Source organism: Numida meleagris, chromosome 1 (genome assembly GCF_002078875.1).
Source record: "Numida meleagris isolate 19003 breed g44 Domestic line chromosome 1, NumMel1.0, whole genome shotgun sequence".
Taxonomy (NCBI): Eukaryota; Metazoa; Chordata; class Aves; order Galliformes; family Numididae; genus Numida; species Numida meleagris.
This window is the reverse complement of record NC_034409.1, coordinates 96,196,398-96,219,268: the sequence shown is the minus strand read 5'-3', so window position 1 is coordinate 96,219,268 and position 22,871 is coordinate 96,196,398. Positions and strand designations below refer to the sequence as shown.

Genomic DNA, 22,871 nt, shown 5'->3' with positions numbered 1-22,871 from the left:
GATTTTGAACTAAATGATGGGAGATTTAGGTTGGTTTAAAGAAGGAGTCTTTTACAACAAGGATGGTGAGACAGTTGAACAGATTGCCCCAAGAGGTCATGGGTGCCCCTTTCCTGGAGACATCCAAAGTCAGACCGGGCGGGCCTCTGAGCAACCTGGTTTAGCTGTGCATGTTGCTGTTCATTGCAGGGGATTTGGACTAGATGGCCTGTAAGAGTCCCTTCTAACTAAAAACGATTCTCTGATTCTGTGAAAAGGCTCTTCTGCCCTGTTGCTACCCCAAGAGGGTATTTTGAAGGGTGGATGGTGATTTTCCATGCAGTAGGATTGTGGCAGCATGGAGGGGAGCATCCTGGTCCTGGCTGCTGGGGCTGCACTTCTGCAGTGCCTTGGAGTCCCTAGAGAAAGTCTGGCAGCAACTTTTCCTACTGCAACATGATCCTCAGCGTGATGCAGCTTTTAAAAAGTAGTAGACTATCCCTGCCATTTTTAAAATCTCTTGGAGTAAGTAGGCCCTATCAGTGAGTGAACCACATGGCACACTGTTGGGAAGAAGCCCGTGTTTGCTTTCTCAAAGCAATATCCCATGATCATAGGGAAAGTGTTTGGTTTCCATGAATTTATTCTTTAAAAAATATATATATATATATGTTGCATGTTGATTCACGAATTCTCTAGTATGCAGTTGTGGAAATATTTACCTGTTGCTGACTTTTGCTCCGTAATCTGATTGTTTTTGAAGGAAACCTTCAAAATGACTTGACAGCCTAAATAAAATCTGTGAAGAGGTCTCAGCTGCTCCATTTATCTCAGTAGATTTCTGAAATAAAGCAGGGATTTAGCAAAACACTTAATACTCATTTCTCTTTAAGTATGTGTTTAAGTGCCATTGAAGTACCTGCGCATTTGTACTGCTGTATGGATTTGGTGCAGTGGGTTGTTGAATCATGCCTCTTTCACTGCTTGTAACATTAGCAAAAAGTCAACCAAAGTGCTTATACCACCACTCTGAATACGTCCTTCCTGTTCTGCTGAAGTTCAAGAAATGGAGCTCAGAACAAAAATAATTCTGGGATGGCTGTTTGCCCTTTTTTATACTCATGTTTAGTCTACTGAAAGATTCTGCTGCAACTTCCATTCTTAGTGCATTTAGGAATCTTTCTGTAGAACTTAATTTCATTGTGCTCTGTAGCATCTCACTACAGACAGCTTGTAAGGATGTGGAATCATTTGAAGTCCTGTTTTAGGTGCTTGCTCAGTGCTGTTATTGAAGTTCTTAAGCAGCTTGCAGCCTTTAATATATTTATTCTCCGTTGCTTTAATGAAGTTTGTTTCTATTACTACTCCATTTATGAAAATAGGATACAGAAAAGTAAAAACAGAAGTCATTCAGCCTGTCTGAAGCACAGCAAATAACCATGACCCCAGAATCACAAACTGCTACTGTACTCCCTGGATTCCTTAAATCTGTAATGATTAAAATGACTGTCTGAAGCATTGCTTGATGTGGTGGGCTGTAGCTATTTTGGGAATATGAGCATGGGCAGGCAGTGAGCTTTAGTGTGAGACTTAAAAAAGAGATTTTGCTGGAAGTAGAGAGACTAGTGAGAGATATCAGACAAACGTGTTTATGGATGATGATGTAAATCATTACCTATTTTTAATAAATTAAATGGTAGCAACTCAGTGTCTGTTGGTTAGTTGCAGAATGGCTGTTTCTAAGTTTTGCAGCTGAGGCGTTTGTTAATTCAAAGAACTTCTTTTAAGAGTTCATTTTGTTTTCTCAAAGTGACATCCCACAGTCATAGGAGGTTGATATCCATTAATTTATTGTAAAAAAAAAAAAGGTGTGTTGATTCACAAATTCTCTGGTGTGTAACAATGGAAGAATTCACCTGTTGCTGAATTGTGCTCTATCATCAGATTACTTTTTTTCTTTTGTCTTTAAAAAAAATTTGGAAGGGGAACCTTCAAAATGCCTTGACAGCCTGAATGAAATCTGTGAAGAGGTCTCAGCTGCCTCATTCATCTCAGGAGACTTCTGACATAAAGCAGGGATTTAGCAATATACTATACATAAACTATGTATACATATATATGTCAGTAAAAAGCCATTGGCTCAGATGTTGTTGTTTTAACCAAGAAGGGTTTGTTCTTCGATTTAATTATCTTTTGTCGCAGTAATATTTTATGTTAACCAAAGGATCTTAGAGTGTATTGTTATCTTGCCATTGAAATCTTTGCAACTGCCAAGTATATCTGTAGTTTGCAAACAAAGAAGAACTCTTGACAACTGCGAAAGTAGAATTAATATTCTGGACATCCATGGTTTGTACAGTTCAGTGTATGTTTTAATATTCTCTTATCTTCCTCATTCTGTCTCCAGATTCTCCCTGGGCACTTTTTAAAAGGATGTAGGACTGATTTCCCATGGTATGCTCCAGTTTCAGAGTGTCTCCCCAGGTTACAGCATTTGTGTTGAGAGTCGTGCTGCTGCTTTAGTTCTGTCTAGGTAAACATGACTTAATGAGCTGTGATCGGTGTGTGGTCGTGTTGGTTCTGAAAATAGCCTCTGCGAAACAAGCATTTTGTTTATTTGTAGAATACGAGAATCTGTGAAGAAAGAGTTGAAACAACAAAAAATGGTTCACGCACAGTAGTTGCCTGGTCAAGAAAGCATATCATATTTAATTTATCAATTCTTTCACTGTAGTTAAATACCATCTTTAGATCTAGAGATTTAGAGACATGAGATTCCCCCTTCTTTTCCTTCTTTTTTTTTCATTCTATTTTTATTTCCTCATTTTGCGTAATTTCTGGAATGACATTTAATACACATTTCTAGGGAAATTCTTTGGTTTAGTCCATGTGTTTTGAAAAGGTTACTGAATGATTGTGTCCAGCTAAGCATTAATTTCCAAAGCTGATTCTGATTCCATATGACCACACTTCACATAGTGGAAGATAAGCATACCAGGTTCAAAACTGGCTGGAAATGCATAGTTGTGCAATTGTTTTGAAAACGTTAAATTTACTACCAGGCTTCTCATCACAAATAAGGTACAGATTTAGAGATTTTTTTTTTGAAATGTGATTTCCATTCTTGGCAGATGACTTCACATTTGCGTGTTGCACATTAGATCGTGCCGGGTTTTATAATGCTGTAATAATCATTGTAATGCCAGATCAGAACAGCTTCTTTAGAAGGGTTGGTGATGTCCTTTTCCTCACGTTGTATGCTTTTCAGATTTCATTCTCTTCAATGAAAGTTCCCTTGCATCAATCAGATTTCTGTAAAATTATGAATATTTCCTTAGCCTTTGAGGAATTTCAAACGTGCAAGCAAACAAACCAAAAAAACATGGAAGTGGCAAACCGCTGTTTAGAGTACCTGAGCATGAACTGTGCTGACTACAGGTGTTATCTCTTGCAGTAGTTTTTCTGAGTACCTGAGAATTTCACATAAATGCATTCTATTTTTACAAATTATTTTTATTATTTAAATTACTTGTAGCTATAAATAGTAATATCTTACCAAATACCAGCTTTACACAGAGTGCATTGGCTTGGGGCTTATCTTAAAGGTGACCTGCAGTGTTTGATAGTGAAAAAAAATGTAATTTTATTTTCTTAAGCACAAAACAAGGTATCAAGTACTTCTTACTCCTGTATAAGAACAGCATGCTGTGAGCTTAATTGCTATTTGAAATGTGAAAATGTATCTGCAGATAAGCTCTTTCTTTTTAGAAGCTGTATAACTTTATTTTCTGGATAAAGTGTATTCCCAAATACTTAAGGAAATAAGCTTAGCTGTATAGACATTGCACTTGCTGGATGCTTGACATATTCATAAGAAGCGTTATGTTTGAACTATATATATTTTTAAGAATTTGTTATTTATTTTATTTAAACCATGTGGGATGGAACCTTTGCAAAAGTCCATGCAGAGACACACAGGATTTTGAAGGAACAGTGAGATCATAGATCAGTTTTAATTAGATGAATCCAAGCTTAAGTTGTAATTACATGATTTAAAAACATGGTGTTTTCTGCGGATAATTATGTAAGTTCTGGTTAATGTACACCTGTATTTGTGGGAGAAATACTGACTCCTCAGTAAGAGCTACCAACTCTCAATTCAATGTTTAGACACATGGATACACGCATTTATGCTACAGTGAGTTGCTGGTTTTCTAGTTCTCTGGAGTTTATTTATTTGTTTACTTGTTTGTTTTGAATAGTTTGTGAAGCTTCCATAAATGACTTAAAGTCTAGTAAGAATGTATTTCTACAGGAGAGTATATAGGCTATTAGCATTATGGCTACATAGCTGTTGTTCTGATTCCGTACTTTTTTCAGATCTGATATTTTTCTGACATCAAGTTGCCTGTAGCTTTTGAGTTAAAAAAAAAAAAAAGCCTCTGAGAAATCAATCATAAAGCATTCATTCACTTTAAGGATGCGTGGCTTTCACCTTTGTAAATCCTGAAAACTTGTATTTACAAGCTTACACTTCTAGTCTGTGAAAGAAAATTGCAGAGCTAGGTATGTTGAAAGGCACTTGGCTGCGCTCATATTGAATGTTTAGGCCTATGTAGAACTGAAAGAGAAAAGAAGTAGGCATGTGTAGTATAATGATCTCAATATTGAACTGTGCTAACTGTGTGAATTGTTCATGCTATCATTGACCGGTGTAAAACTAAGATACATGTAGCGTACGAGCCGTTGTGTTTTTTAAAACAACGTTTTATAGCATCCTGCCTCATCCAAGTAAGTACTGGGTAGAGATGTCCTGCAAGAATTGCTTTGAAAATAAAATGACTTTGAAGAAGGCCTGTTTTTTTCACCACTTTACATCAAATACATGGAAAGAATGTAAAAGTAAATATCTGTCAGTGAAGATCTATCAGGAACATATTAGTAATCACTTTTTTGTCCAGTCCTATTACCTGACTCTTCTAATGACTTATGGTAATTGGGAGTTGGAAGAACAACGGAAGTACGCTCAAATGTGTTGCTGCTTATTTTGGTACGTGAAAAGAAATTCAACATGAACCTGAACACTGACTTTTAGATACAATTTTTTCCCATTAATTTTCTTTCACAGTGGTACCATTCATGCCTTGTGTATTCACATACTAGCATAAAAGACTGATGGAACTGTGAGGTAAAATCCAGTGTAAATTTTTCTAAGCAATATTTAGATCTTCTTTTCATGGTTGCTAGTTCTTATTTTGAGCTGTTGAGCAGAGAAATTTAATGATCGCTTCTAGCAGCTACACTTAGAATAGTTCACTTCAGCTTAGATTTTACATAATGCACTCTGTCTTAGAGTCATTTTCACAAAGTTCTTCAGATTAGGTGCCATAGACTCATTGCATTACTGAATTATTAATTTATTCTAGAATGTGGTTATTGCTTATACATCTGGGATCTCTAAACCAGTATGTGAAATAAAATCCCTTATGCAGTTTATTTAGATCTTACCCTAGTTCTTTTTCTTGACCACTGATTTTTTTTGTTTTGTTTTCTACTTAGGTATTCTTTGTGTTTGATGGAGATGGAAAAAGATGAAAACCAAACTAGCTTCCTGGAGAAAGCTGAAGAAAGCAAATACGTAATGGAACTTCATTACCTTAGAAGTGTGTTTTAGGTGCTCTTCCTAGACATCCTTCGTTAATATTCTATACATCAACACAGTGACATGATTGGACATCTGGTTTATCACGATACACTGGAAGAAACCTGCTTGGAATGTCTCTGTGTTGTTTCTGAAAGTCTGTGAGAAAACGCTGTAGACATCTATTATTTATTAACTCTGCATCTTGATTCAGCTGCAGCAAACTAGTCTTTGAAGTGAATAGAAACAGAGCCCTTTTGGATACTTTTATTGAACATGACTCATGGAGAAGAGCTTGGCTCTGAGATGCACCAGGATTCTGTCGTTCTAACTTACCTAGAGGGATTACTAATGCATCAAGCAGCAGGAGGCTCAGGTACTACAGTTGACAAAAAGTCTACTGGGCATAGTGGAGAGGATCAAAACTTTAAGATTTCTGGAAATATATTTCCCAGCTGTCAAAGTAATGGTCCAGTTCTTAACACAAGTACATATCAGGGATCTGGCATGTTGCACCTCAAAAAAGCAAGGCTGTTGCAGTCTTCTGAAGACTGGAATGCAGCAAAGAGAAGGCGGTTGTCTGATTCCATTGTGGATTTAGATGGAAAAAAGGAAGCTTTGTTAGCTGGCATGGTTGAAAATGTGCCTAAAGGCAAACAGGATAGCACATTACTAGCCTCTTTGCTTCAGTCATTCAGCTCTAGGCTTCAGAGTGTTGCTCTGTCACAGCAGATTAGACAGAGCCTTAAGGAGCAAGGCTATTCCCTTAGCCATGATTCTTTACAGGTGGAGAAAGATTTACGGTGCTATGGTGTTGCATCCAGTCACCTGAAGACTCTGTTGAAGAAGAGCAAAGCAAAGGATCAGAAGTTGGACAACAGCCTGCCTGATATAACAAAGAACCTGCCCAAAGAGAGGTTTATAGAATCTCCTCATGCAGTGCAGAGCGGACCTAAAGTAATAAATGAACCACTGTCATGTGCTGCAAGATTACAAGCTGTTGCAAGCATGGTAGAGAAACGATCTAGTCCTGCTGCTTCACCGAAGCCCAGCGTAGCATGCAGCCAGCTAGCTTTACTCCTTTCAAGTGAAGCTCACTTGCAGCAGTACTCCAGGGAACATGCTTTAAAAGCACAAAATGCAAATCAAATAGCAAGTGAGAGACTTGCAGCTATGGCCAGGTTACAAGAAAGTGCTCAAAAAGATATTGGCCAGTTCAGTTTAGCAAAAGGAATGACAAGCCATCTCAATGGTCAAGCAGGATCATCAACCAAAATGGTATCTAGCAAAAGCAATATGGCACCATTTCAGAGTTCAGTGGGAATCACACATTCACCACCCAAAAATGTGGGATTCAAAAGTACGTTGGAAAGGAATAATGTGAAAACCTCTCCCAGCAACAGTTTGCTCTTACATCTTCTGAAAAGCCAGAATACCACCAAACAATTAAAAGGGCATGAACAGAGTGAGAGAGCCAGCATTTTTGAAGAGAGCAGCACACCAACAACTATTGATGAGTATTCAGACAACAATCCTAGTTTTACAGATGACAGCAGTGATGACGAAAGCTCCCATTCTAACTGTCTTCCTATAGACTTATCTTTTAAACAGAGGACAGACAAACCAGACGCAGGTCCACCTGCATCACTGGATAACCTGACTCAGTCCTTGCTTCACAGCTGGGATCCAAAAGTTTCCTGTCAGGAGAACAAGGAAGACAAAGACACTCCGAAGGCATCTAAGTTGAACCCCCATCAAAAAGTAACACTACTTCAGCTGTTACTTGGGCATAAGAGTGAAGAAAAGGTAGACAAAAGTAATGAGCCTCAGGGACCACACAGTGCTGCTGATGTGGCAAAATTCACTGTACAGACTGGTAAAAGGACTCCTGTTACTGACAGTCCCAATGCAAATCGAATGACTCCACTAAACACTCCACCTTTGCTTGCTTCTGCAAAAGCAGACTCTCCTATAAATCTCTCTCACCAATCATTAACCATCAAGCGTAGCTCACCACCGTATGCCTGCAGCATCCAGCCAGACAGACTGGTGAATCCTGCATCTAAACATTTGATAGACCTTTCAAAAAGCAAAGAAATTCAAGGAGCTAAGCTGAGCAGAAATGACAGTCCACAAAACTCCTCGGCCTTCAGTGCCAGCAAGCTGTTGCAGAATCTTGCTCAGTGTGGTATGCAAACTTCCATGTCAAGTGAAGAACAAAGATCTGGCAAACATCTGCTGGTGGGGAACACAGATAAACCCGTAGGCTTGATTGATAGATTGAACAGCCCTCTGCTTACAAATAAATTAAGTACACACGAAGAAAATAACAAAATATTAAGTTGTCAGTCTGTACCCACTGAACAAGGACTTCCAGGTTCAGAAATAGAAAATCTCCTTGAGAGGCGTACTGTCCTTCAGCTGCTTCTGGGAACTCCCAATAAAGGTAAAAATGAAAAGAAAGAGAGGGTGCTTTTAAGAGATGAAAGTTCTCAGGAACAGACAGATAAGGCTTTGAATGAGCAAATATTGACAGTGAAAATAAAAACTGAACCATCTGAAGAATCAGATGTCCCTTATAACTCAAATGCACAACAAATAAGAGAGTGCAAGGGTAACAAATTTCAAGGATTTGTTCATTCACTACAGAGAAATACAGCTGCTTCTCCAGCATCTGAGGAGATGAAATCTGAGCCTCTTTCACCTCAAGATTTTTCTTTTTCCAAAAATGGCTTGCTAAGTAGATTGCTGAGACAGAATCAAGATAGTTACCCTGCAGATGAGCTGGACAGAAGTCACCAAAACAATGAACTGACACACCTGGAATCAAAGAGTCTTTGCACAGTACCGAAGAAAAGGAAGCTTCATGCTGAGCCTTTGGAAAGTCCATTAAAAAAGATGAAAACTAATGTGTCTCATGCTGCAAACAATCATGTTTCTCCTACAGAGGCACTGTATGGGCCTTTGCTAAATCAGCAAGAACTGAAATTTGGCAGAAGTGATTCAGAATTCAAATATGCTGTAAGTCATGGTTCAAATAATGAAAGTGATAGTAGGAGTTGGTCTAGAGATAGTAAAGGCTTTAATGTGTTGAAACAACTGCTTCTCTCAGAAAACTGTGAGAGAGACCTGTCCCAACATAGGAATAACTTACTAACTGAGGGCAAGAAAAAAGGAAACAAAAGCAATGCAACAATTAATAAACCCGAATTCAGCATTTCTTCGGTAAATGCATTAATGGGAAGTCCTGTGCAACAGAGCAATTGTGTAGATCACAGAACATTTCAGTATCCGGTAAAAAGTCCTGCCGGTTCCCCCTTCCCTGAACATTTGGGGAGACTCGAACCTGACCAGTTTAGTGTGTGTCCCATGCCCAGTGAGAAAGGTCCCATTAGATGGGTGATCACAGGTATGGACAAGAATGATTATGAAAAAGACTCTCCAAGACTGACCAAAACCAATCCAATCTTGTACTACATGTTACAGAAAGGCGGCAACTCTGTCAGTAGTCAAGAAGCACATGACAAAGAAATTTGGAATGAACCATCATTTACTGATAGTTCGACTCGTGTTACAATCAAAGAGGAGTTAACATCTGATGCAGAGCTTAAAACTCCTTTTAGTAACTTAAGAAGCCCTTACAACAGCCATATGGGAAATAAGACCTCTCATCAACATGGTGTGAATGGAGAAGTGCATGGACTTCTGGAAAAAGTGCTAACAATCAAAAAAGAGCCAGAATAAACTGCAGCCTCATCAAGGAGTTTACAATCTGTGGTTTTGAGTCTTTGTTTAAAAAAAAAAAAGAAAAAAAAGAACATAAAAAAAAAGAGTACGAACTTGACTACTGTATAAATTGAGCATGATTTTAGAAAAGCATGGTCTAATTGAAACATGTTTTCATTTGATAAACTTTTTATTTTTATGGTGATATTATTTAAAATACATGTAGATAAAACTTGCTTTACTATAGATTGTCACAAGGAAATTAGAAAGGTTGTAATTTGTACAAGACATTTCTGTATGAATCAAATTAAGTTATGAGTACTCTGATCAGAGTCTTATTTGCATTTGCAAGTCTTTGGTATAACATGAAGTGTAAGCGTACAGCCTAGGTGGTGGTAATGCTGCGTTTCCTCCCTCTCCTGTAAAATAATCCCTATTTTTTTTGGAAACCCGAGCATAGAGACAGTGTACTTTTCTTGGAATGTTTAATATGCTTTGTGAAATTTTATGTATTACTTTAAAGAAATTGAGCAGTCCGTCCAAGGTATTAATTCATCACACTGAAAAAACCCATGTCAGTGTTAATAATTGAACTGCACTGAAATGTAATTTTTAGTGCTTCCAAAATTTTTATTGTTATTTTTAAATCTTGTTTGTGGTCCTGACAGAATAGTGGTGTAAAATCTATTTTTCTTCCTTGCCCTGCTTTTGACGAAGGCCTTCCTTAGAATCCTTAGCCATAGTTATGAGTTCCTAGCTACAATTAAGGGTTTTTTCTAGGTTTTTATATAAAAAGCAAATTTTCATATATCGTGCAAGTATCACATCAGTCTTCTGTCAGTACATTCCTGTCACTTCCCTCCTTGAAAAGGGAAAGTCAGAATGCCTCTTGGAGTACTGCATTTCATCAAGCGTAGCACATAGATTTGGTGAGGAAAATGGTGGAAAGTTTGTGAACCAGATAGATTGTTTGTTGCTTCCTGTACAGGAGAATGCCAACTGTGCTCAAGCAGCATATCAGACTTCCACTCAAGTATAGAATAGAATTTTTCATTAAAAACATGTTGGCCTCTTCCTACAACTAGGGGAGAGAATCCATATTCTGCCAATATTTATTACTCTCTGAACAGCTGATGCATGGTTCAATGCACTCCCTTTTCTCTGCAGAAAATCTGGTTTCAGAGTAATTTTTCAGGTTGCACTGAGGATAAAATTGTGGTTTTGTCATATTTTGTAATGGATAGTGGGACGTGTCTCAGAAATCCTCCTCTGCCCTTTTCCTCAATCCCCACCTGTGCTGTGATTTGTAACATCTGGCAATATCAGCCTGAGATGGGAGTAACTGAAAATTGCGGTCAAAGCTGAGACACCTTAAAAGAATTGCTGACTGGGGAAGAGCCAAGCAGCTCTGTTAACGCTGTCATTGTTAACTCCATTTGGAGCCCTTACTACTCATGGGAGAGGAAAAAGACAAAATCTGGTTCCTCTAAATTATGCACATTAATAGTTTGGCTGAACTTTTTGCTCTCCTGAAAAAATGTTCTCTGAAGATTTTAATATCATTTCTAATTCCCTGTGTTATCAGAAAACAGCTAAGCAGTTGGTTTGCACAGATAGTGAAAGCGGCACCCGTGTTTTAATGTTGACCATTTTCAGCACCGAGAGCTGATGACATGACAAAACTGCTATTTCTTCTTTTCAGCTCACGTTTGCAGAGATGAGTGATGGGGCATTTCGCTCTTTTCCTTTCTGGTTTTGTTGCAGAGATCTTTTCCCAAGCCTTCTGGCTTACTTAGGCAGAGAGAGCAAGCTGTTGTCCCTTTCTCTTCCTCTGCCCGCTGCCTGGGATCCCTTCTTTCTACTGCAGTCCCTACTGAAAGGGACTTCTCTCTGCCAGATGGAAAATGCACCACATTTCTGTTGAACCCCCTGTGGATACTTTCTTTTAGGGAACACAAATGTTTGGCAGTGTCCAATATAAAACATTCCCCCTGGTTTATATGAGAAGTGACAGAGCAACTTAAAGATATATTTTTATGTTATTTGGGTGAAGCGTAATATATTAATGGGCTGTAGAAAGAAGATTTATATTTTAAAACCTTCACACAAATCTAATATCATTTTAAATGTCATTGTCTGAAGTATAATATAGAAATAAATTTTGTCTTTAATATTTGCATTTATAAGTGGCCCAATGACTATTCAAATGTCTCATAGAGTAATCATTAACAAGATAAAGTATATTTTGCATTGACAGTGGAAATGAATTCTTTTTGTATGAGCCAACCCAACAGAAATATTTAAAAAAAGATGGTATTTGTTTCATCCGTTAAATGTCTCTTAAAGTCTTAATTGATTATTTTTCTTGAAACAACGTGTAAATAGCTAGGAAATATATACAATATAGAATAATAGATGGTCCCCAGAGTAAATACAGGACTATAATTTACTTGAAGGGCTCCTCAGAAAAATACGGCTTGAGTGGAGGTGAAATAATGTGTTTTGTCATTAAAACAAAGTTCCAGTGAAAAGTAGGAAAGAGGGTCTAACTAACCATAACGAAGAGTAATACTGGAGTCTAGGAGTGTGCTTACCTATGTATTTATTCTACGGTAGTCTATTGTTATAATATATACTTTTGAACATTTAGTTTTTAAAGTTTCATAAAACATTTAAGTTAAAATGTTAAGTTTGACCAGTTAATGATTTAGCTTTCTTTTAAATGGAGTTAATGAAAGGGTATTACAATTCTCACAGATGTCAGTAAATTATAATACACAAGAATTTAATTTCAGGTCACAAAGTTCATAGAGGAATCTTGCCTGTTGTGGACATTACAATCTCAAAGCATTGTACAGCATAATGATGAGGCCCTTGAGAGGGAAGGGCGTGCTAACTTAATGCTGCTCTCCAGTCAGCTGCTGAGAGGGCAACAGTCTTTTATCTTCAATTCTCCAGTATCACTGATGTTACTGCTCCCTAGGGAAGAGAGTTCTTTTTCAAAATCTGCCCCATCCGCTTTCACAGTCTTAAAACCTGAGGACTGAAGACTTTTCCATCATTTTTTATCTTTCAGCATGGGTGAGTAGAAAGGAGTCACCATTGCCATCCCTGGGGAGTTTTCCCTCTCAGTTGTTCCACTAAAACAGGGAGGTGTGGGAGCTGGCTTTGCTGTGCCAGCAGAAGGACCAGTAAGGCTTGGCTACATTTTCCCAGGCAACTCAAAAGATCCTTGATTTCCTCCAGTCCCTGTGGGATGAGTGAGAAACCAGGTTCATCTGCTGAATAATGCTCAGTAATCTCAGCAACTCCAGTCTCCTTGGTTCAGTAGATATTTACTGCTAGGATACACTTTTCAGCTGTCCCCAAAATGCTCCCTCAGCCTGTGGGAGTGGAGGCTTCAAAGATAGGTCTGCCAGCTCAGGAGGGTGATATTTCAGCTAGGTCTTCAGACTGTGGGCTTGAAGAGGATCAGGGCCGTGTCAGATACAGGCAGCAGCAGCTGTGTAGGTGAGAAGTGCAGGACTGTTAGGTGCGGTCGTGTGAGCTCGCCATCGGAGCAGTGGGGAGGGAGGAGAGGAGATGGCACTGCATCTGGAAACAAGTGAGACTGCGGGGGGGAAAGCTGCCTCCACCTCATGGAGCAGTAAAGAAGTGAGTTAGGAATGTGTATGCTACTTAAAGTTGTAGCTGCATCCCCTGGGGACTTGTACCAGAGTCACTTTAAGCTCCTGTAACTCAGAACAGCTGCAGCGGCAGCAGCTGCGTTGCCAAGTGCCCCGTGCCTTGCTCGAGGTTGGGCGTACAGGCTGCTTCATCCACTGTGTCAGTGTAGTACTCAGACTAGGCAGATTTGGGGTTTGACTTGTAATTGCCACACAGATATGCCTTTTGTTTCCAGAGGGAGGTGTAAGGGACCGAGAGAACCAGATTTCCAACATCTCTGCTGCCAAATGTGAGGAAATGTCAGGAAGGTGACACACGACCACAGAATCAAAGCTGTGTTGCTAGAGGGCTTCTCCACTGATACCACTTAACCTGTCGGCGCAGTTTGAGAAGTTCATAACCGTTGTAAGATCAAAAGGGAATTCAGCCATAACTTTCACTTTTTTTAGCCATTTGCTCTTAGTAATGTTTTTAAATTTTTAATTTACGAATCTTTTTAGAAGAAAGAAATGAATGGTTTAAATTTACCCTGTTAAATGTTGGTGAAAGTATTACAGCTCTCATTGACGTCAGTGACATGATATTACCAGTTTGTTCTCTGCCACATCTTACAGAGGAGTAAACTGGTAAGTATATATTATATATATTTATATATAATGTAAATAGATTGACTTGTTACACCTATAATATGTTGAAATTGGTTTTTAAAAGGTGATGTAAATAGTGGTTTCCTTAATGAAAAATACATATTTTGTATTGTTCTAATGCAAAGGAAAAAAAAAAACAAAACCTTTTAATCTTTTTTGTTATGTATATTCCATGTATAAGTGTAAATATGATCACATAGGTTTAAAAACTTTTGCATGTATGTATACAGTTGCAAGTCTGGAAGAATGTATAGAAAAATACTTTTATTTAAAGTTGTGATTACCTGCTGCATGAAAAGTGCATGGGGGACCCTGTGCATCTGTGCGTTGGCAAAAATGTCTTAACAAGTCAGGTCAGTTCAAAACACAACAGTATTCCACTTCTGGACATGACTTCTGCTGTGGTATTTTAGCTTTGTGAAAGAATGTGCTTCAAATCAAAAGGGTCTGGGTAAAAAAAAAAAACAAAAACACAAAACTACTTTTAAAACATGAAGTACTCATACAACTATAATCAGTCATGTACGTTCAGGATTCCATTCTGCGTAACTGAGATATTGTACCAGGACTATTCCATTGCTGTAAAACAAAGGAATATTGATTTTCATTGCCATTCATAAGAATTTGGGATTTTACCACAACCAATTTTATTGTGATGTGTTTTCAGTAATTTATCTAACTGGTCTCATTTTTTTATTAGAATTAATTTCCTCATGTGATGTCACAAAACTGTACATACTGCAGTGTGAAGTTTTTTTAAATCTTTCAGTGTTTACTTCCTGCAGAAGATTTGAATAAATGAGAAAAATGCATTGTCTTGATGGTTTTTAAATCTGCTTTATTTCATGGGTCATGCTGTTATCAGAGTGCTACTGGGCTCTTTGCATCAGTGCTATTAATATAAATTTATGACAACAAAAATAACTCAAGGAACTTAGGGGGACGCATTTTTCAGCATGTGCATTGACTGGAAACACAGTCGTGGAGCTGGAAATGAAACTGTTAAATCAGATTAGGAGCTTTACTTTATGAAGTGCTCTATTATCTTTTATTCAAATACCCTTCTCCTTATTAACTTGAAATCAGCAGCCATAAAGTGGAAACCTTTAAATGAGAATTTTCATGTGAAAATTAGTTTAAGCAAACATTGAAACTTCTTCAGATTGCCTGGGGAGGGCAGGAAAGGTGCAATTTCCAATTAAAATCTGCTTTGGCCCACATCGTAGGAAGGACTCTTCTGTTGTGTTCAGCTTATGTTCTTAAGCAAACATGGAAAAATGAACACAACTTGTCTGTGAAGACTGTACAAAGATTTGACAGTGTACTTGTGTCATACGCTGCTCTTTTTAAGTTGGGTTATGACATTAGCACAGTTGGTAGGTTCCAACATTGGTGCAAGTGGTGCTTCTCCAGAGAATTTTTATTTGAAGATATGTAGGCACACTGTCCATAACTGTATAGTTGCAAGCAAGCAGTTGGGTTATAACTGTCTTAGATAACAATAACAGGGATTTTCATGGGTCATCCTTCGCTTTCTGGTCTCTTCAAACAGAGACAAATATGCATCCATTAAGTTCTTTGGGAGCTTTCTGGATAGTATAAATTATAGCCCATAAATTTAATCTAAAAACAGTAATTCTAACTCCATAGATTTCAGGTAGGTTTTCATAAGGTGTATGGCTGAGCGTTTTGATTGGTTGGTATCAGAGACGGAATACGATTCATATATGGTCTGCCTTTAGGATCTGCTTGGATATGTTGTCTTAAATTACATGGGAGGTGGTCACAGCACCAGGCCTGCTGGAGTTCAAGAAGTGTTTAGACAGTGCTCTTAGGCATAGGGTTGATTTTGGAAGTGGTCTTGCATGCAGCCAGGAGTTTAACTCGATATCCTTGTGGGTCCCTTCCAACACAGGATATTCATGATCTTATGTATAAGGCCACCAGGGATATTCAGCTGTGCTTTGGAGTGAAAAAATCCTTTCACCTGGCTTCTACTTAGCCTCTCTGTAAGTAGACCTGCACCTGATTTCAGATATGAATGGCTAAGCCAAAATACAGCCACATCAAAATGCAGTATACCTAAGGAGCCAGTCTAGTCTTCTAATGGCAGTGCAGCTGGGAAGTAATTTCTAAAACACGTTTCCTCGTTGGTTTGGTTCATTTAGTTTTGATTCTAGCAACCAAATAAAAACAATGGTGTGTCTTTATTTCTCGCGAAGATGTCCTAGGGGAGTTTCAGTGAGGCACCTGAGTATCACTGTTTTTTTGTGGTGTTTTTTCTTTATTTTTTATTTTTATTTTTTTATTTCATTACTCTGGGTGAGTTCAGGCTCTTGTAATTTCATTATGTTTATTCAGGACGTACTGTTAACACCATGTAAAACTTGCTTTGTGTCTACCAGAACAAACAGGCCTGTGGAGCTGAGCGTATGGTATGCTAAACAGTCTTGGAGTGACAAGAATGTTGAATGGGTGTAAATATTCTAAGAGGAGCCTTGCTTCAAGTGAACATTCACAACATTTGCGTAGTGATTCATAATAAACTGCTCAAAAGTGCCTTAAACCGTCAGTGAACTCTTTGCAGGCAAACCCATGGTTGTACAGAATCTTGATCTTTGGATGCACAAAAGGTGCATGTGATGTTGATGATGTATCACAAAAACAGCCTCTGGATAAAGAAATGAAAGTTTTTGGTTCAGAGATTTAAAAATGTGGGGAAAAAAATAGCAACCTGCTTGCACAGGACTTAGCAGTCTTATCTAATACTACTGAGTGAAACTCGCATTGTGGGCACCAAGGATGGGTGCTGAAGTTCAACAAAACCAAGTGCCATGTCCTGCACTTTGGCCACAACCTGAGGCAACACTACAGGACTGGGGCAGAGTGGCTGGGAGACTGTGCAAAAGAAAAGATCTGGGGGGTGTTGATCAATGCTCGGCTGAACATGAGCCAGTAGTGTGCCCAGGTAGCCAAGAAGGCCAATGGCATCCTGGCTTGTGTCAGAAAGTGTTGCCAGCAGGAGGAGGGAGGTGATGGTCCTCCTGTGCTCAGCTCTGGTGAGGCCACACCTCGAGTACTGTGTTCGGTTTTGGGCCCCTCGCTACAAGAAGAACATCAAGGTGTGTCCAGAGAAGGGCAATGAAGCTGGTGAGGGGTCTGGAGCGCAGGCCTTATGAGGAGCGGCTGAGGCAGCTGGGATTGAGAGTCTAGCTGAGATTCTGGAAGGGAAGAGGCTCAAGGGAGACGTTATTGCTGTCTACAACTGCCTGAAAGGAGGTTGTGGCAAAGTGGGGGGTCAGCCTCTTCTCCCATAGGACTAGAGGGAGTTGTCTCAAGTTGCTCCAGGTTGGATATTAGGAAAAATTTCTTCTTTGAAAGAGTGATCATGAACTGGAATGGGCTGACCAGGGAAGTGGTTCAGTTGCTGTTCTTGGAGGTCTTCAAGAAATGTGTAGATGTGGTACTAAAGGACATGGTTTAGTGGGGAAGTATTGGTGGTAGGTGGATGGTTGGACTGGATGATCTTGAAGGTTTTTTCCAACCTTGGTGATTCTATGATTCTGTGGCTCGGATGGTAGATCATATGCAGGCCTGTGCATTGTGGAAGCCTGTATCAGCAGAAAAACTTGTGGTGGTGGTAATACAAATGGACATTTACAAATAAGAGTGAAGCAAGCAGTTCTTGATTGACCTTAAACATTATCAAGAAATGTGAGATTTTTTGAAACTGAAGAATACAATGAAAATATTTTTCTGTATGGTGCTGCTCAGCACGTTAGAGATGTGTAACACATCTGTGGGAATGTCTGCAGGGACTCGATACACACCTCGAGCAGTAGCTAAGACATGCAGGTGATAATTGTTGATAGGATTTTATTTTCTTCTGATTATCAGAGTGACTGAGAGGGAGCATGGCACAGACTCAGGGGATCGAAATCATCTCTGCTGGTAAATATCAGTGCAGCTAATGAAGGAGCATATGCTGATCTGAGCTCATGCAGCCCACTTTGCTTTTGCTTTTTAAGGACTGCTTGATCTTAATGAACAAAGAGATTTTTCACTATTTCCAGATTACTTTTCTGATTACTCAAAATTCAACTGAATGCAAAACAAACATTATTGGTTTGTGATTGTGCCAGTTAGATAAGTGCGATGCCTGCCTCCACAATTAAACTCAGCATGTGCTTTTGGTGCATCTCTTCCTTTGGAAACATGGAGGAATACCTCCGCATCCCTCTTCTCAGTACCAGATGACCTCTGATTCTCATTGTCCAGACCAGTTTGGTGAGGTGAGGATGCTTCCTCACTTCATGTGAGGCAAGCCAGACTATTCTCTAATCTGGACAGGGCTCCATGGCCCCAGCCTTTACCAAGGCTGGTATCAGTTTTTAAGTTACCTGTGCTTGTTAAGAAGCTGAAAATTTCTGTTCAGGCCTCAAAGGCAACTTATCATAGAATCATAGAATTATTTGAGTTGGAAGGAATGTTTAAAGGCCATTTAGTCCAGTTCCTCTGCAATGAACAGGGGCACCTACAGCTACATCAGGTTACTCAGAGCCCTGTCCAGCCTGACCTTGGATGTTTCCAAGGACAGGGCATCCACCACCTCTCTGGGCAACCTGTTCCAGTGCCTCACCACCCTTATTGTAAAAAATTTCTTCATAATGTCCAACCTAAATATCCCCTCTTTTAGTTTGAAACAATTTCCCCTTGTCCTATCACAACAGCCCCCCCTTTAGATACCGAAAGGCCACTCTCAGGTCACCTCGGAGCCTTCTCTTCTCCAGTCTGAAGAGCCCCAGCTCTCTCAGCCTGACCTCATAGAGGAGGTGTTCTATCTCTTGGAGCATTTCTGTGGTCCTCCTCTGGATGCATTCCAAGAGGTCCATGTCTCTCCTGTACTGAGAACTCCACATCTGGATGCAGTACTCCTGGTAAGGTCTCGCCAGCACACAGCAGAGGGGCAGGATCACCTCTCTTGATCTGCTGGCCATGCTTCTTTTGATGCAGCCCAGGATATGGTTGGCTTTCTGGGCTGTGAGGGCACACTGCTAGCTGACGTCCAGCTTGCCATACACCAGTACCCCGAAGTCCTTTTCAGCAGGGCAGTGCTCCATCCTTACATCTCCTAGCTTGAACTGATAGCAGGGGTTGCCATGACCCAGGTGCAAGACCTTGCATTTGGATTTGTTGAATCTCATGAATTTCACCTGGGCTTGAGTCTGTCTAGGTCTCTCTGGATGTAATCCCGTCCCTCAGCCATGTCAATCACACCACAGAGTTTGGTATCATCTACAAACTTGCTGAGAGTGTACTCGATCCCACTGTTGATATCACTGATGAAGATTAAAGAGCATTGGTGCCAGTACTGACCCCTGAGGGACACCACTTGTCACTGATCTGCATCTGGACCTTGAACCACTGAACACCACATTCTGGGTACGATCTCAACCAGTTCCTTGTCCATCGAACAGTCTACCCATCAAATCCGTATCTTTCCAATTTGGAGAGAAGGATGTTGTTGGGTTCTGTGTCAAAGGCCTTAACTAAAGTCTGGACAGATGACATCAGTGGCTCTTCACTTGTCCACTGACATAGTTATGCCATCATAGAAGGCCACTAGGTTGGTCGGGTAGGACTTGCTCTTGGTAAAGCCATGCTAGTTATCCCATATCACCTCCTTCCCTTCTGTCATGGTTTTGTGATTTTCGGTTATTGGTATCCCACATCATAACATCATGTAGTGGATATACCTGGTTCTCAGAAGAGAAGGACTACTACAGTCCCCACGGTACTCTGCTCCTCTGTTACCATTTCCAGCTGGAGGGAAAAGATAAAAGCTCACAGTATAAAAACTTGCAGATCACGAGACCTCGTCCCTTTTTCCGCCGTCTCTCGTCTTGGCAGCACCTCGCTCTCCAGCCGTCTTATCGTCGGTAGTAGAGTAAGGCCTACCTTGATTTTGGGACATTCTCTCTCTCTGTATTGGATTTATCAGCTTAATTTGTAATTATATTGTATTATAGTGTGTTGTTTTGCATTCCGATATTTTATTTAGTAAATTAGTTTGTTTCTCCTCAGATTGTTGCCGCTGTTCTTTGCTCTCAGGGCCATCTCCCTACCCTTTTCCCCTTTTCCCGGGGCGTGGACCCGTGGATCCCCCGTCCCCTTTGTCACGGAACCAGGCCGAACGCCCATAAACCGTTGACACCTTCCATGTGCTTTGGTATAGCTTCCAGGAGGATCTGTTCCCATGAACTTCCTGGCACAGAGGTGAGGCTGACCAGTCAGTAGTTCCATGGGTCATCCTTTCTACCCTTCTTAAAAATGGGTGTGATACTGCCTTTTTCCCAGGACCTCACCTGGCCGCCACAACTTTTCAAATATCATCAGGACTGGCTTGATGACTACATCAGCCACTTCCCTCAGGACTCTGGGATGCATCTCATCAAGACCTGTAGACTTACGGATGTTCATGTTCCTCAGGTGGTCGTGAACCTGATCTTCGCTTAGAGCAAGAGGGGCATTGCAGCCCCAGTTCCTACCTTCTGAACCATCCACTCAATGACTGTGTGTGGAGCAGTTGCCATTGAAGACTAAGGCAGAAAGGTTGTTGAATACCTCAGCCTTCTCCGTGTCTGTTGTTACCAGCCCGTCTGTGTTGCTCACTGGGGCGGTACGCCCTCCTGGACTCTCCTTTTCTGGTTGATGTACCTGTAGAAGCCTTTCTTATTCTTCTATGCACCGCTTGCCAAGTCCAGTTTCAGTTGGGCCTTGACCTTCCTGAATCCATCCCTACACAGCCTAGCAGCATCTCTATACTCCGCCCACATTACCTGTCCCTGCTTCCACTGCCTCTGTGTTTTCTTCTTGCTCTCCAGTTTGACCAGTGAGTTGCAGTTTAGCCATACCATACTTACCTTCCTTTCATGACATCCTGCACCTGGGGATGGAGAGCTCTTTTGCCCTACAGAAAGTTTCCTTAAAGATCTGCCAACTCTGCTGCGCTCCCTTGTCCTGGAGGACAGATTCCCAGGGGAAACTGCAAATCAGTTGTGGGTCGCCACTGGGACACAGACACCTCCAATCTGTTGCTGTCACTTCTTTATCTTTGTCTACACCTTTGTAATGCCAGCAAAATATCACTGTTTTCCAAGTTCTGCCAGACTGGAAGCCACATTTAAGTCTCACTGCCAGTACTAAGGAGGAGAGTAAGAGATGAGCAAGCTATTTTGAAGCTGCTTGCTCTGATGCTTGGGCAGTCGTATGCTGTAACTTGGGAGAAGCTTTCCCAAGCGCTTCTGGAGGAAGTTTCGCCAATACCTTGGCCATTAGAATATTGCAATTTTTTTTTTTCCAAAATGTTTTATTCATATTTGGCTCTGAAGAAAAAAATACCCCGTGTTTTCTTTTAAGAAATCTGCATGAGTCTCTCACATGCTTTACAGTTGGTTCAGCATGTGATTTGCCTTTGGTCACACAGGAAGTCTGCATTGCTTCACTTGCTGCGTACTTTTACAGTGCCTGAATGTGTCTGCAGAATTGTCCTGTGTATGTGCTGTGGCAAAGCAGCAACTGCTCACCTCGTGGGCTGCTGTTAATGCAAGGAGAAGGAGAAGAAAGAGGAAACGAGAATCTTAGGTTAGCAAGCTATAACGATGTTATTCCCAAGGGCCTCTTATGTTCGAATCCCACCTCATTATTTTTCTCTCCTCGGTGTGGTCACTGGGAGGAAATCTTTATTAGCATCTGAAGCAAAAACTGGATAAATCCAGGAAACAAAAGCCTCACGCATTTATTCATGCCATAGGTAATAAACTATCTATCTGTAGTCCAGTATCACTGCTTACATCTTAAAACACATGGAAGCTTTTTCTTTACTTCCCGATTCAAAATAAATTTGGTTTTGCCTTATATTTCATTGTACCGAAGTATGAAAGGCTGTTTGGTTGGTATGAAGGTAAGCTTGGAAGTAGACTTGAAACTCTGAAATTAGTTTAGCTAATCCCTGCATGTAGTAATTCTTTCTCTCATACTAACAAATGTTAACTCTTGTGCTATTTTTCCCTTCCTCTTCCCTACTATATTCAATCCTTTCATCTTATTTTTAAACTATCCAGTAGCACAGTCATCACTCATGAATGGCAGAAGAGGCAAGGGGAAAAAATATATATATTTTTAGACAAAAACCTGCTTTGAAATAAGAATTTGTCTAAGGTGCTACAGTATAACTATACTAAATGTTGCATCCTGCTCTCTCCTACTGACAGCATTCACCCAAGGCATTGTGTAATTCCTGTGTGCTAAGAGAGGTGATGACCTGTAACAGCATCTACCCCCAGTATCTTTCCTTCCCTTTAGAACGCTGCTTACTGTGGCAGAAAGAAGCAAAGTGCAAGTGACAAGGCCAGCTGGCTTTTATTTTTTTTTTGTAACAAAAATGTTGCGATTTAGGAGTTTAAAAGTGACAGAGAATAAGAGGTACAAGTCCAAGGACAGAATAAGAGAGAGAAGGGCTATAAAGAAAAAGAGAGAGGGAGTCACTTGTTGTTTGTCTTTGAATGCGTCCTCAGCACAGTCCAGCTGGCTGCCAGTGGCCTGCTCCCATGCTGTGGCACCGCCTGCTTCCCAGTGGACACAGTGGTGGTGCGGGCAGTGGTTGCTTCCCCGGGGGCCAGGTGCCGCCGTGTGTACGAGAGGTGACACAGAGAACTGCGGCTGCTGGTGGCTGCTTGCTGCTCACAAAGCTTCGGCAGCTGCTGAGGGATCAAGAAGGCACTGAAATCCCCCGCTGAAAAACGTGAACAGCCCAAGAGCCATCCTGGATTTTTCATGGCATAGGTTTGCAGTTATTAATTTAAAAGCAAAAGGAATAATGGTCTAGAAGCAGACAGCAGCTATTGTACTGAATCTTTCAAGCTTGCATCAAAGGTCTAAGGATAAATCCCAGTTACATAAATAGATGGCTTTTCTTTTTATATCCAGTGGCTTCAGTGGATTTTTTCATTACTGTTCTCCCACATCTGCTTAGCACTTGAAAACTTCATTCACTTTGGTAAGGAAGGCATTATTGCAGTCTCCTTGTCATCTTTGTTTTTCTTCTTACATAAACATCAATGCTGTGCTTATGCTAGAAAAAGATGGCTTGCCGTCCTGTTTGATTTCAAACTCCGTCAGTAATGTACCACAGCTCTGCGTGCAGAATCGTG

General features: G+C 40.4%; 2 protein-coding genes across 3 annotated transcripts in view; both read left to right on the top strand.

Annotated features, from left to right (window-relative positions):
* The window catches only part of NRIP1 (nuclear receptor interacting protein 1), a 69,575-nt gene extending 55,099 nt beyond the window's left edge, over positions 1-14,476 (top strand). For both annotated transcript variants that reach the window (XM_021403325.1, XM_021403322.1), the window contains exon 3: positions 5,539-14,476. In XM_021403325.1, the coding sequence (XP_021259000.1) occupies positions 5,897-9,364 (3,468 nt within the window). In that variant the 5' untranslated portion in view covers positions 5,539-5,896 and the 3' untranslated portion in view covers positions 9,365-14,476. The remainder of the gene's footprint in view (positions 1-5,538) is intronic.
* LOC110401829 (SAM domain-containing protein SAMSN-1-like) overlaps positions 1-22,871 on the top strand; it is a 270,707-nt gene that overhangs the window by 48,941 nt on the left and 198,895 nt on the right. The gene's annotated exons all lie outside the window — the stretch shown is intronic.